This window comes from Phytophthora infestans, genomic scaffold (assembly GCF_000142945.1).
Source record: "Phytophthora infestans T30-4 supercont1.66 genomic scaffold, whole genome shotgun sequence".
Taxonomy (NCBI): Eukaryota; Oomycota; class Peronosporomycetes; order Peronosporales; family Peronosporaceae; genus Phytophthora; species Phytophthora infestans.
The window spans coordinates 96,544-111,411 of record NW_003303693.1 but is presented as its reverse complement, the minus strand read 5'-3'; the positions used below and the strand labels follow the sequence as shown (position 1 = coordinate 111,411).

The window sequence follows — 14,868 nt, the reverse complement described above, 5'->3', positions numbered from 1 at the left end:
TTGCGCATATGTCAGCTTGTTCACGCGGGGCTCCGAATGCGAGAGATAAGTATACACTCGTCTGCGTTTACGCCGTCTTGAGGCACCAGAGGGTAGGTATTCGTTCTGCGCTATTTGGCTCTTTGTGGCTCTTGTGGCTGTCGTGACAGGAGTGGGGTATCATGTTGTGGATAATGCGGAACAGCAGATTTCTTGTCGACACGGGTTTGCAGGATGCTCACGCGGGGCTCCGAATGCGAGAGATAGGTATACACGTCGTCTGCGCTTACACCAACTTGAGGAACCAGAAGGTGGGTATTTGTTCTGCGCTAGGTGGCTCTTTGTGGCTCTTGTGGCTGTCGGGACAGGAGTGGCGTCTAACGTTGTGGCTAATGCGGGACAGCAGGTTTCTTGTCGGCACAGGTTTGCAGGATCGGTAAACTGGAGGCGATTCAATGCGTTGAATGGCAAAGATGAAGCCGACGGATCGTTGCTATGGAGTACGACGGGGCACTCACATGGTATTCAAGTGTGGCGTGATGCTCCGATTGCTGCTACACTGTCGATTGCGAGACAGCCGTGGGGCTCGAGGAGTTTTAAACGCGCTGTGCTTTGGGTCGGATTGAGTGGTTCTACCAAAGATCAGGTTGTATTTCTTCGTGTTTTTGCCTTATTTGAGCTGACATTGTGGTACCTTTTTACTCAACAGAATGAAACGTGGTTTGTACAAGCTCTACGCTGATTCAGAGAACGTTTTCTTGCAGCTGAATAGCAATTCGAGTCGATTTTCCACGTCACGTTTTGCTTCTTCGAACTTGAAAGCCGAACAATAGCTCATGACTGCGATTTGTGGAGCGCTGATGGTGTGATGCAGTATTTGCTTCCTTACCATAGAGTGTGTGAAGTTTGGAAGTCTTAAAATCACTGCAACACTGAATTTAGTGCACTTGGTCACTTGGTAAACACAGAGCACCCCTCTACAAATTGCTTTTCAATCATACTTTGCAGTACATTGATCGTCTCATCCCAGTGACAACAAAAAAAGTTCAGCAAAAGTTTATAGTTTTTCAGCGTTTTGGTGCTAACACCTCTCATGTTGTTGCATGAATCTGCGGGTGCCGGTGTTACTAGCACCTGGTCAGCATTGGATTCATTCATATTCATGTCGAGATTAAAGTGCACGTTAGTATCGGAGCAAATTTTCAGAGTATAATGCTGCCCATCGCAAGATCAGCATTGTACGGTACTTGTAATATAGCGCCACTCCACTACAAACACAGGTGTGATGGCAATGAGATCTGCAACCTCCAGTTTCAAGACAAGAGACTCGAATCTATTGTATATGCTGAAGTTTACGTGCGCTCTTATCACTCTGAAGTCTAGCAGGTCAGAAGTGATCGCAGTGGCTACAGCGAGTGGAGAGGTGCATGTGCGTTGCAGCTCAAAACCGAAGGTCGTTGTCGGTTTTGAGCTCCAACGCACAAGCACCTCTCCACTCGATCTCTTTACCACAAACCTTTGACTTCGACAGCGTCTTGTCTTCCTGCTCGAACGATTCACTTTCGGTTTTGATTCCCACCGCACAAGCGACCTCGCCAACTCAAGCGCTGCACTCAAGATAACCATTAGCCTCCATCAGCACATTCCCACTCTATCGAGCAAGACTCTGTATTAACCGCTCTGGATCCTACTCGTCGCCAAGCTCTACCCTCGAGGCGCATACACTTTTCCATCTTTGCCGCGCAGCAGTCCAATCTCCTGCTTGAGCGCTTCAACTTCTCTGGCCTGCAGCTTCACCAGCCGCACGAGCTTGTTGCGCTCCTTCATCTCGCGCTCAGCCAAGGCCTCGTCGTCGTCAAGACTGAGTACACCGCCACTGTCCCCACTGCTACTGCCACCACCCTGATGGCGATTGAGTTCGCTTTCCAGTTCGGCCTGACGCTCCGTGAGTGCAGCGATCTGAGCTAACAAGGCCGTGTTCTGCTCGGTCGCCTGCAGAATAGCGTGTTGCAGCTGCAGGTGCGTCTGCTTGGCACGACGCAGAGCTCGCTCACCTTCGACCTCGCGTAACTTGACGCGAGTCTGCAGCTCGTCGACCGAAGACGCGTCACAAGCGCGATCCAGCACCTCCAGGTCCACTAGCTGTCCGAATTTCAGTCGCATGAGCTGCTCGCTGCGGTCCTGAGCTCTTGCAATGGCTTCTTGCTGTTGACGCTTCTCCTTAGCAAGCACGTTCTGCTGCTTGTGGAGGTCTCGGAACTGTTGACGCAGCTTCTTGTTCTCTGCTTGCAGCGACTCGATACGCTCGGACAACGCAGAGAAGGCGCGAGTGGTGAACACGAGGCAGCCAGCAGCTTGAGCAGGTAGCGTCCAGTTGTGCCGAGTCGGAGACGGAGCTTCAAGACAACATAGTTGCCGCGTACTGAGCGGCACTACGACGTCCAGCTGGTTGAAGCGCGACTGCTTTTCACTCTGGAACTGCTGCGTATCCTGCTCCGTCGCAGCCAGCTCCTTGTCGATCGCACGTTGCTTGGCTGTCTGACGCTCTCCGGCCTTCCGAAGCTCTTCGATCGCCTTGTTCAGCTCCCCCATGGCGTCGTCTACATCGACACGCTTCTCACGCAGGGCCAACACCTTCTCGTACAAAGTCAAGTCGCATCCCGACGGACAAGTATCCTCTTCTTCTTCGTCATCGTCGTCGTCATCTTCGTCATAGTCTTCGTCCTCGTCCTCTTCTTCTTCATCGTCGTCTTCTTGCTCCTCGCCGTCTCTCGCTCTGTCAGGCTCTTTCCCTTCTTCCTTGCCACCTGAAGCGGGTTTCTTCTTAGCTCGCTTGATCTTGCGCTTAAACAGCTTCTGCAGCGCCGCAAAGCTCGGGTGAGGTGTCACACTTGACCCCGTGCCGCCGTTCACAAGCGTCAGGAACTCTGCTTGCACAGCCTTCTCCTGTCGCGCCCATTCATCCAGATCGCGTTTCTTGATCGTCAGCAGGTCTTGGACATCGCGCAGGTCCGCCACAATCTGCGCCTTTTCCCCTTTACTCTTCTCGAGTTTACTGCTCAACAGGTTTTCCTTGCTCTCGAACGACTCAAGCAGCGACAACTCGCTAAGGAGAGTGAACAGCCGAAGTTCCGCTTGCTTGAAGCCGACCTCGAGAGCGAGTTTCTCGCGACGGAGGTGAGCCACAGCAGCGTCAAACGACGCTATCTCGCGTTGCTGCTTGCGCTCGAGCAGTAGCGCTTCTTGGCGCATCAAGTATTCATGGATAACCACGTCATCCTCGTCCATGTTTCCTACATTTAGAGCACCCGCGTGTGCAGACGAAGCCGTCGCAGCAGCTGCCGTACCGTCGTCCATCTGCAGATGTAAACGGCCAATGGTGACGCCCTTTGCAGCCTCCTTTCCCGACGTTCCTTCCAGAGCTCGTGCGACGGCAGCGATGGATCGATCTGCTGATTGCAGACGCTTCTCAGCCCCACCGATGCGCGTCAATGCCAAGTCCGCTTCGCCAGTCTGAGTCTGCACGTGTGATATCACCTTCTGCTCTCGAAGGAAGAGCTCAATGTCGGCGTCGCTTACGCGCTCCCGCTGCTCCGGCCACTCGCGAAGGTCCACAACTAGATCTTTGGACGACACGCTGGATGGTGTTGCGCCGCTGGACGCTAATGCGGCTCGAAGCTCGACTAGTCGTTCCTGGTCGCGATGCAGCTCGTTGATCAGCTGCACCTTCAACTCGCGAAAGCTCCAGCACTTTGGCGTTGAAGCGCAAGCGTGCAGCATACAGACTCTCCTCCAAGAGCGCCATCTGCCTCAATTTCTTCACTGCGTTGACACGCTGATGTTCTGGAACCACGTAGTCTGCAGCCGTTTTCAGCTTGTAGTCGCCCATGTTGCGTTGAGCAAAGGCGATCGCGACCACGTCTCTGGGATCGTCGGCATCTTCGCCTGGTTTGTTGCTCTGCCAGCGTGCCAGTCTCTCCTTTCGCTCCGTGCGCAGTCGTTTGCGCGCCTCGAAGCCGTGAACGGACTTTGACCCACTAGTCTCCTGTACTGCTGTCGGACCGCTTGATGCTGCGCAATTCCCGCCGACAGCAGGATCGTTATGACTCATGAGCTTACGTCGCTCGTCTTCTTTTAAGGGAAAGTCCTCGTCCAGCGCAGTGTCCTTCTCCATGATATCTAATACCGACGCTCGTCTAGGTGGACCAGTCTTCGCTCCAGTAGATGGCTGCTTCTTGGCAGCAGCGTCGGCAGTGTGGATCTCTGCGAGTCGTTTCTGTAAAGTTGCCGGCATCTTCATGATGCGGAAGGACTGGACACTTAATCCACTTTCAAACGCACGCAACGTCAGCAGCTCTACAGCCAGCGGACCCACGTACGTCTCTCGCATCTTAAGCAGTAGAAGCTCCTCTTTCTCCACTGCAAACGCAAGCTCCTTGCGCACTTCATCGCACGCCTCATCGCCCTGTCGAGTCAACAGATCTCCATAGTCCAGATCAATCTCCCACTCCTCCGAGTCGACGCGACTTTGAGGTGGTAACGCTGCGTCTTGTGCCTGTAGCTCTTGAAGTTCAGTTCGCATCTGGTTCAATACTGCACGTGTCGAGTCCTGCTTACTCAGCGTAGACCTCGCTCGGGCATCGGCTTCACTCTTCAGCTTGGCGTCCTCGATTGTGTACGCTTCCTTTGAGTTTGCGATATCCTCCACACTTAACTGTAACAAGGCCGTAGCGGCGACTCCAGTTTGTGCCTTGCCATCATCTCGGGAAGGAGGTGTTGCCTTGGGGAGACCTTCAATGCTCTGATCATCACTTGCAAGACGGGTAACGCCGAGGTATTCCTCCTTGTCCTTAGCTGCAGCAACACGAGACGATAACTTGCTCTCGATGTAAGCAGCATAGGTTTTAGCTCCATGAAAAGCAGGCAGAGCGCTCAAGTCGGTATTTGCTGTTCTTTCACTGTTACTAGGGTCACGTGACGAGTCCTGTTTACTCAACGTAGACCTCGCTCGGGCATCGGCTTCACTCTTCAGCTTGGCGTCCTCAGTTGCATACGCTTTCTTCGAGTGAATAGGTGATGGTAGGATTGCGATCCAGCGTCAATAACAGCGTTGTTGCCCGACATGTGGCCACCTAGGAAATGAGATAAAGCTGTCGGATCTCGTATTTGAATTTGAAGTTTGTAAGGCTACATGTATCTGCAGGATACATCAGATCATCCGATTCAGATGTATCAAAAGATTATTTCCCCGTACCACGTCACATATTTCTTAAAACTGCGACCCTCGGTGGGAGAGAACCAAGAGCCATACCACCGACTCTCGTGGGCTGTCAGTTCGCCTTACGACCGTCTAGAGTGCAAGTTCCTTGACACTGTCTAGGCTTCTACAGTACCACTAACGACGTCAAAGTCGCCGCCCTCCTCACTTCACGTCTGCGAATCGGCGCTACCGTTTGTAGACAGGTGAGGGAAAGAAAGAACACATGCCCACCACTTTCGACCTGCTATGCCCAGTGACACACTGCCGATTTCACGTACAGTACGCTCTCAACTTGCTACTTACAGTCGATTTGGGTTTGCCGTGACTGAACAGGAGCTACCTACGGACCATCGTGAAACGGAGCACGAGCTAACGGTGGAGAGACTCGACGCGAGTCCTGTCCGTAACGCGGCGACGTGAGGTGAGCACCTTCACGCCCTATACGATGAAATACACACAAATGCGAGTAAAAAGCACACTAACGCCGTCTATCTGCACTGCCAAAGAGAATACGGTACCATGGCCTTGAAGGATACTTTTCCTGCCATGCAACAACGTCTCCACCGCTGGATTGGCGGCATTTTTCGCGGCCAGAGACGGAAATCAGGCAAAACGCTACGCTACTAGCTCGTGCCGAGTAGCGAAGTACCCCACCACATACCATTCACCACCCGAACCGGCCTACTGGGCGCGCTACGGCCACTTTGACGTCATTTTCTACAGTGCAACCGTGCCATGTTGCACAGGCCGAGGAGCGTTAATGCCTACAATGTCTACAACTGGCCCGCTGCATGACCATGAACGATGACCTCGACCATTGAACCAGCGGATAGCGGCTCCGTCAAGCCGGCACCACCGTGGATAATCACCGTAGAGGGTGTTGCGAGGCCAGCTGGAACATAATCGCCATTATTGTCCATAGTGAAGATGACCCAATTGTGGTATCCACATGCACTCCATCACATGTGAACGTGGTCCTGGTGCGCTGGAGATGTGCGTAGTTGAAAGGTGGTGTGATGCTTTTACTGTAGAGTATGACTTTGCATGGATGGTCGACCGGATCGACCATGTCGACCATAACATCAACGATTGTTGACTCGTTGCGAGACTGAAAATGGCCGTCAACACTGCGGGCACGGCCTCCACGTAGGATGTGGAGGTCCGCGCAATGTCTACGCCGGCTCAACGCATTGCTAAGTGCATGGAGAGAAGGGGTCGCTGGCTACGTTTGCACTGGATCTGGGGTTTAGTGGTGGAAGATATGGTACGAAAAGAATCTGTTCGGCGGTTTTGAGGTCTAATTTGGTGCATATTTTTACTCCTTCGGAGATTTAGCATTTGGAAAATGGCGAAGGGGTGGGAAGTATGTGCAGCTACACGCCGGGCAAGCTGGATCCCGCAGCTTCGGCCAGTGGTGACCCCAGAGCACAGTTTGGAGGTCGATCGAGGGTACTGGCTGCTGTTGTTGAAGCGCATGGGTTCAATGAGCTGGGTGTTTTTCGAGCTGCGAAAAAAAACCGTTGTTGCGCATATGTCAGCTTGTTCACGCGGGGCTCCGAATGCGAGAGATAAGTATACACTCGTCTGCGTTTACGCCGTCTTGAGGCACCAGAGGGTAGGTATTCGCTCTGCGCTATTTGGCTCTTTGTGGCTCTTGTGGCTGTCGTGACAGGAGTGGGGTATCATGTTGTGGATAATGCGGAACAGCAGATTTCTTGTCGACACGGGTTTGCAGGATGCTCACGCGGGGCTCCGAATGCGAGAGATAGGTATACACGTCGTCTGCGCTTACACCAACTTGAGGAACCAGAAGGTGGGTATTTGCTTTGCGCTAGGTGGCTCTTTGTGGCTCTTGTGGCTGTCGGGACAGGAGTGGCGTCTAACGTTGTGGCTAATGCGGGACAGCAGGTTTCTTGTCGGTACGGGTTTGCAGGATCGGTAAACTGGAGGCGATTCAATGCGTTGAATGGCAAAGATGAAGCCGACGGATCGTTGCTATGGAGTACGACGGGGCACTCACATGGTATTCAAGTGTGGCGTGATGCTCCGATTACTGCTACACTGTCGATTGCGAGACAGCCGTGGGGCTCGAGGAGTTTTAAACGCGCTGTGCTTTGGGTCGGATTGAGTGGTTCTACCAAAGATCAAGTTGTATTTCTTCGTGTTTTTGCCTTATTTGAGCTGACATTGTGGTACCTTTTTACTCAACAGAATGAAAAGTGGTTTGTACAAGCTCTACGCTGATTCAGAGAACGTTTTCTTGCAGCTGAATAGCAATTCGAGTCGATTTTCCACGTCACGTTTTGCTTCTCTGAACTTGAAAGCCGAACAATAGCTCATGACTGCGATTTGTGGAGCGCTGATGGCGTGATGCAGTATTTGCTTCCTTACCATAGAGTGTGTGAAGTTTGGAAGTCTTAAAATCACTGCAACACTAAATTTAGTGCACTTGGTCACTTGGTAAACACAGAGCACCCCTCTACAAATTGCTTTAATCATACTTTGCAGTACATTGATCGTCTCATCCCAGTGACAACAAAAAAAGTTTAACAAAAGTTTATAGTTTTTCAGCGTTTTGGTGCTAACACCTCTCATGTTGTTGCATGAATCTGCGGGTGCCGGTGTTACTAGCACCTGGTCAGCATTAGATTCATTCATATTCATGTCGAGATTCAAGTGCACCTTAGTATCGGAGCAAATTTTCACAGTATAATGCTGCCCATCGCAAGATCAGCATTGTACGGTACTTGTAATGTAGCGCCACTCCACTACAAACACAGGTGTGATAGCAATGAGATCTGCAACCTCCAGTTTCAAGACAAGAGACTCGAATCTATTGCATATGCTGAAGTTTACGTGCGCTCTTATCACTCTGAAGTCTAGCAGTTCAGAAGTGATCGCAGTGGCTACAGCGAGTGGAGAGGTGCATGTGCGTTGCAGCTCAAAACCGAAGGTCATTGTCGGTTTTGAGCTCCAGCGCACAAGCACCTCTCTACTCGATCTCTTCACCACAAACCTTTGACTTCGACTGCGTCTTGTCTTCCTGCTCGAACGATTCACTTTCGGTTTTGATTTCCACCACACAAGCGACCTCGCCACCTCAAGCGCTGCACTCAAGATAACCATTAGCCTCCATCAGCACATTCCCACTCTATCGAGCAAGACTCTGTATTAATCGCTCTGGATCCTACTCGTCGCCAAGCTCTACCCTCGAGGCGCATACACTTTTCCATCTTTGCCGCGCAGCAGTCCAATCTCCTGCTTGAGCGCTTCAACTTCTCTGGTCTGCAGCTTCACCAGCCGCACGAGCTTGTTGCGCTCCTTCATCTCGCGCTCAGCCAAGGCCTCGTCGTCGTCAAGACTGAGTACACCGCCACTGTCCCAACTGCTACTGCCATCACCCTGATGGCGATTGAGTTCGCTTTCCAGTTCGGCCTGACGCTCCGTGAGTGCAGCGATCTGAGCTAACAAGGCCGTGTTCTGCTCGGTCGCCTGCAGAATAGCGTGTTACAGCTGCGGGTGCGTCTGCTTGGCACGACGCAGAGCTCGCTCACCTTCGACCTCGCGTAACTTGACGCGAGTCTGCAGCTCGTCGACCGAAGACGCGTCACAAGCGCGATCCAGCACCTCCAGGTCCACTAGCTGTCCGAATTTCAGTCGCATGAGCTGCTCGCTGCGGTCCTGAGCTCTTGCAATGGCTTCTTGCTGTTGACGCTTCTCCTTAGCAAGCACGTTCTGCTGCTTGTGGAGGTCTCGGAACTGTTGACGCAGCTTCTTGTTCTCTGCTTGCAGCGACTCGATACGCTCGGACAACGCAGAGAAGGCGCGAGTGGTGAACACGAGGCAGCCAGCAGCTTGAGCAGGTAGCGTCCAGTTTTGCCGAGTCGGAGACGGAGCTTCAAGACAACATAGTTGCCGCGTACGGAGCGGCACTACGACGTCCAGCTGGTTGAAGCGCGACTGCTTTTCACTCTGGAACTGCTGCGTATCCTGCTCCGTCGCAGCCAGCTCCTTGTCGATCGCACGCTGCTTGGCTGTCTGACGCTCTCCGGCCTTCCGAAGCTCTTCGATCGCCTTGTTCAGCTCCCCCATGGCGTCGTCTACATCGACACGCTTCTCACGCAGGGCCAACACCTTCTCGTACAGAGTCAAGTCGCATCCAGACGGACAAGTATCCTCTTCTTCTTCGTCATCGTCGTCGTCATCTTCGTCATAGTCTTCGTCTTCGTCCTCTTCTTCTTCATCGTCGTCTTCTTGCTCCTCGCCGTCTCTCGCACTGGCAGGCTCTTTCCCTTCTTCCTTGCCACCTGAAGCGGGTTTCTTCTTAGCTCGCTTGATCTTGCGCTTAAACAGCTTCTGCAGCGCCGCAAAGCTCGGGTGAGGTGTCGCACTTGACCCCCGTGCCGCCGTTCACAAGCGTCAGGAACTCTGCTTGCACAGCCTTCTCCTGTCGCGCCCATTCATCCAGATCGCGTTTCTTGATCGTCAGCAGGTCTTGGACATCGCGCAGGTCCGCCACAATCTGCGCCTTTTCCCCTTTACTCTTCTCGAGTTTACTGCTCAACAGGTTTTCCTTGCTCTCGAACGACTCAAGCAGCGACAACTCGCTAAGGAGAGTGAACAGCCGAAGTTCCGCTTGCTTGAAGCCGACCTCGAGAGCGAGTTTCTCGCGACGGAGGTGAGCCACAGCAGCGTCAAACGACGCTATCTCGCGTTGCTGCTTGCGCTCGAGCGGTAGCTCTTGGCGCATCAAGTATTCATGGACAACCACGTCATCCTCGTCCATGTTTTCTACATTTAAAGCGCCCGCGTGTGCAGACGAAGCCGTCGCAGCAGCTGCCGTACCGTCGTCCATCTGCAGATGTAAATGGCCAATGGTGACGCCCTTTGCAGCCTCCTTTCCCGACGTTCCTTCCAGAGCTCGTGCGACGGCAGCGATGGATCGATCTGCTGATTGCGGACGCTTCTCAGCCCCACCGATGCGCGTCAATGCCAAGTGCGCTTCGCCAGTCTGAGTCTGCACGTGTGATATCACCTTCTGCTCTCGAACGGAAGAGCTCAATGTCGGCGTCGCTTACGCGCTCCCGCTGCTCCGGCCACTCGCGAAGGTCCACAACTAGATCTTTGGACGACACGCTGGATGGTGTTGCGCCGCTGGACGCTAATGCGGCTCGAAGTTCGACTAGTCGTTCCTGGTCGCGATGCAGCTCGTTGATCAGCTGCACCTTCAACTCGCGAAGCTCCAGCACTTTGGCGTTGAAGCGCAAGCGTGCGGCATACAGACTCTCCTCCAAGAGCGCCATCTGCCTCAATTTCTTCACTGCGTTGACACGCTGATGTTCTGGAACCACGTAGTCTGCAGCCGTTTTCAGCTTGTAGTCGCCCATGTTGCGTTGAGCAAAGGCGATCGCGACCACGTCTCTGGGATCGTCGGCATCTTCGCCTGGTTTGTTGCTCTGCCAGCGTGCCAGTCTCTCCTTTCGCTCCGTGCGCAGTCGTTTGCGCGCCTCGAAGCCGTGAACGGACTTTGACCCACTAGTCTCCTGTACTGCTGTCAGACCGCTTGATGCTGCGCAATTCCCACCGACAGCAGGATCGTTATGACTCATGAGCTTACGTCGCTCATCTTCTTTTAAGGGAAAGTCCTCGTCCAGCGCAGTGTCCTTCTCCATGGTATCTAATACCGACGCTCGTCTAGGTGGACCAGTCTTCGCTCCAGTAGATGGCTGCTTCTTGGCAGCAGCGTCGGCAGTGTGGATCTCTGCGAGTCGTTTCTGTAAAGTTGCCGGCATCTTCATGGTGCGGAAGGACTGGACACTTAATCCACTTTCAAACGCACGCAACGTCAGCAGCTCTACAGCCAGCGGACCCACGTACGTCTCTCGCATCTTAAGCAGTAGAAGCTCCTCTTTCTCCACAGCAAACGCAAGCGCATTGCGCACTTCATCGCACGCCTCATCGCCCTGTCGAGTCAACAGATCTCCATAGTCTAGATCAATCTCCCACTCCTCCGAGTCGACGCGACTTTGAGGTGGTAACGCTGCGTCTTGTGCCTGTAGCTCTTGAAGTTCAGTTCGCATCTGGTTCAATACAGCACGTGTCGAGTCCTGCTTACTCAGCGTAGACCTCACTCGGGCATCGGCTTCACTCTTCAGCTTGGCGTCCTCGATTGTGTACGCTTCCTTTGAGTTTGCGATATCCTCCACACTTAACTGTAACAAGGCCGTAGCGGCGACTCCAATGTGTGCCTTGCCATCATCTCGGAAAGGAGGTGTTGCCACGGGGAGGCCTTCAATACTCTTGTCATCACTCGCAAGACGGATAACGCCGAGGTATTCCTCCTTGTCCTTAGCTGCAGCAACACGAGACGATAACTTGCTCTCGATGTAAGCAGCATAGGTTTTAGCTCCATGAAAAGCAGGCAGAGCGCTCAAGTCGGTATTTGCTGTTCCTTCACTGTTACTAGGGTCACGTGACGAGTCCTGTTTACTCAGCGTAGACCTCGCTCGGGCATCGGCTTCACTCTTCAGCTTGGCGTCCTCAGTTGCATACGCTTTCTTGGAGTGAATAGGTGATGGTAGGATTGCGATCCAGCGTCAATAACAGCGTTGTTGCCCGACATGTGGCCACCTAGGAAATGAGATAAAGCTGTCGGATCTCGTATTTGAATTTGAAGTTTGTAAGGCTACATGTATCTGCAGGATACATCAGATCATCTGATTCAGATGTATCAAAAGATTATTTCCCCGTACCACGTCACATATTTCTTAAAACTGCGACCCTCGGTGGGAGAGAACCAAGAGCCATACCACCGACTCTCGTGGGCTGTCAGTTCGCCTTACGACCGTCTAGAGTGCAAGTTCCTTGACACTGTCTAGGCTTCTACAGTACCACTAACGACGTCAAAGTCGCCGCCCTCCTCACTTCACGTCTGCGAATCGGCGCTACCGTTTGTAGACAGGTGAGGGAAAAAAGAACACATGCCCACCACTTTCGACCTGCTATGCCCAGTGACACACTGCCGATTTCACGTACAGTACGCTCTCAACTTGCTACTTACAGTCGATTTGGGTTTGCCGTGACTGAACAGGAGCTACCTACGGACCATCGTGAAACGGAGCACGAACTAACGGTGGAGAGACTCGACGCGAGTCCTGTCCGTAACGCGGCGACGTGAGGTGAGCACCTTCACGCCCTATGCGATGAAATACACACAAATGCAAGTGAAAAGCACACTAACGCCGTCTATCTGCACTGCCAAAGAGAATACGGTACCATGGCCTTGAAGGATACTTTTCCTGCCATGCAACAACGTCTCCACCGCTGGATTGGCGGCATTTTTCGCGGCCAGAGACGGAAATCAGGCAAAACGCTACGCTACTAGCTCGTGCCGAGTAGCGAAGTACCCCACCACATACCATTCACCACCCGAACCGGCCTACTGGGCGCGCTACGGCCACTTTGACGTCATTTTCTACAGTGCAACCGTGCCATGTTGCACAGGCCGAGGAGCGTTAATGCCTACAATGTCTACAACTGGCCCGCTGCATGACCATGAACGATGGCCTCGACCATTGAACCAGCGGATAGCGGCTCCGTCAAGCCGGCACCACCGTGGATAATCACCGTAGAGGGTGTTGCGAGGCCAGCTGGAACATAATCGTCATTATTGTCCATAGTGAAGATGACCCGATTGTGGTATCCACATGCACTCCATCACATGTGAACGTGGTGATGGTGCGCTGGAGATGTGCGTAGTTGAAAGGTGGTGTGATGCTTTTACTGTAGAGTATGACTTTGCATGGATGGTCGACCGGATCGACCATGTCGACCATAACATCAACGATTGTTGACTCGTTGCGAGACTGAAAATGGCCGTTAACACTGCGGGCACGGCCTCCACGTACGATGTGGAGGTCCGCGCAATGTCTACGCCGGCTCAACGCATTGCTAAGTGCATGGAGAGAAGGGGTCGCTGGCTACGTTTGCACTGGATCTGGGGCTTAGTGGTGGGAGATATGGTACGAAAAGATCTGTTCGGCGGTTTTGAGGTCTAATTTGGTGCATATTTTTACTCCTTCGGAGATTTAGCATTTGGAAAATGGCGAAGGGGTGGGAAGTATGTGCAGCTACACGCCGGGCAAGCTGGATCCCGCAGCTTCGGCCAGTGGTGACCCCAGAGCACAGTTTGGAGGTCGATCGAGGGTACTGGCTGCTGTTGTTGAAGCGCATGGGTTCAATGAGCTGGGTGTTTTTCGAGCTGCGAAAAAAACCCGGTGTTGCGCATATGTCAGCTTGTTCACGCGGGGCTCCGAATGCGAGAGATAAGTATACACTCGTCTGCGTTTACGCCGTCTTGAGGCACCAGAGGGTAGGTATTCGTTCTGCGCTATTTGGCTCTTTGTGGCTCTTGTGGCTGTCGTGACAGGAGTGGGGTATCATGTTGTGGATAATGCGGAGCAGCAGATTTCTTGTCGACACGGGTTTGCAGGATGCTCACGCGGGGCTCCGAATGCGAGAGATAGGTATACACGTCGTCTGCGCTTACACCAACTTGAGGAACCAGAAGGTGGGTATTTGTTCTGCGCTAGGTGGCTCTTTGTGGCTCTTGTGGCTGTCGGGACAGGAGTGGCGTCTAACGTTGTGGCTAATGCGGGACAGCAGGTTTCTTGTCGGCACAGGTTTGCAGGATCGGTAAACTGGAGGCGATTCAATGCGTTGAATGGCAAAGATGAAGCCGACGGATCGTTGCTATGGAGTACGACGGGGCACTCACATGGTATTCAAGTGTGGCGTGATGCTCCGATTACTGCTACACTGTCGATTGCGAGACAGCCGTGGGGCTCGAGGAGTTTTAAACGCGCTGTGCTTTGGGTCGGATTGAGTGGTTCTACCAAAGATCAGGTTGTATTTCTTCGTGTTTTTGCCTTATTTGAGCTGACATTGTGGTACCTTTTTACTCAACAGAATGTAAAGTGGTTTGTACAAGCTCTACGCTGATTCAGAGAACGTTTTCTTGCAGCTGAATAGCAATTCGAGTCGACTTTCCACGTCACGTTTTGCTTCTTCGAACTTGAAAGCCGAACAAGACTGCGATTTGTGGAGCGCTGATGGTGTGATGCAGTATTTGCTTCCTTACCATAGAGTGTGTGAAGTTTGGAAGTCTTAAAATCACTGCAACACTGAATTTAGTGCACTTGGTCACTTGGTAAACACAGGTCACTCCTCTACAAATTGCTTTTCAATCATACTTTGCAGTACATTGATCGTCTCATCCCAGTGACAACAAAAAGTTCAACAAAAGTTTATAGTTTTTCAGCGTTTTGGTGCTAACACCTCTCATGTTGTTGCATGAATCTGCGGGTGCCGGTGTTACTAGCACCTGGTCAGCATTAGATTCATTCATATTCATGTCGAGATTCAAGTGCACCTTAGTATCGGAGCAAATTTTCACAGTATAATGCTGCCCATCGCAAGATCAGCATTGTACGGTACTTGTAATGTAGCGCCACTCCACTACAAACACAGGTGTGATAGCAATGAGATCTGCAACCTCCAGTTTCAAGACAAGAGACTCGAATCTATTGCATATGCTGACGTTTACGTGCGTTCTTATCACTCTGAAGTCT

General features: G+C 52.5%; 2 protein-coding genes across 2 annotated transcripts; both read right to left on the bottom strand.

Moving 5' to 3' along the window:
• Positions 1-1,683: 1,683 nt before the first annotated feature.
• PITG_18205 (uncharacterized protein) lies at positions 1,684-5,103 on the bottom strand (the record flags this gene model as incomplete). Its single annotated transcript, XM_002997796.1, has 4 exons — positions 1,684-3,662; positions 3,706-4,307; positions 4,359-4,833; positions 5,034-5,103. 4 exons carry the CDS (start codon positions 5,101-5,103, stop codon positions 1,684-1,686), a joined length of 3,126 nt encoding a protein of 1,041 aa, XP_002997842.1.
• Positions 5,104-8,746: 3,643 nt separating this feature from the next.
• Positions 8,747-11,861, bottom strand: PITG_18204 (uncharacterized protein; the record flags this gene model as incomplete). The annotated part of the gene is made up of 5 exons (XM_002997795.1): positions 8,747-9,595; positions 9,636-9,979; positions 10,085-10,186; positions 10,275-11,591; positions 11,792-11,861. The coding sequence occupies 5 exons, from the start codon at positions 11,859-11,861 to the stop codon at positions 8,747-8,749; spliced, it is 2,682 nt and encodes an 893-aa protein (XP_002997841.1).
• Between the last annotated feature and the right edge of the window lie 3,007 nt (positions 11,862-14,868).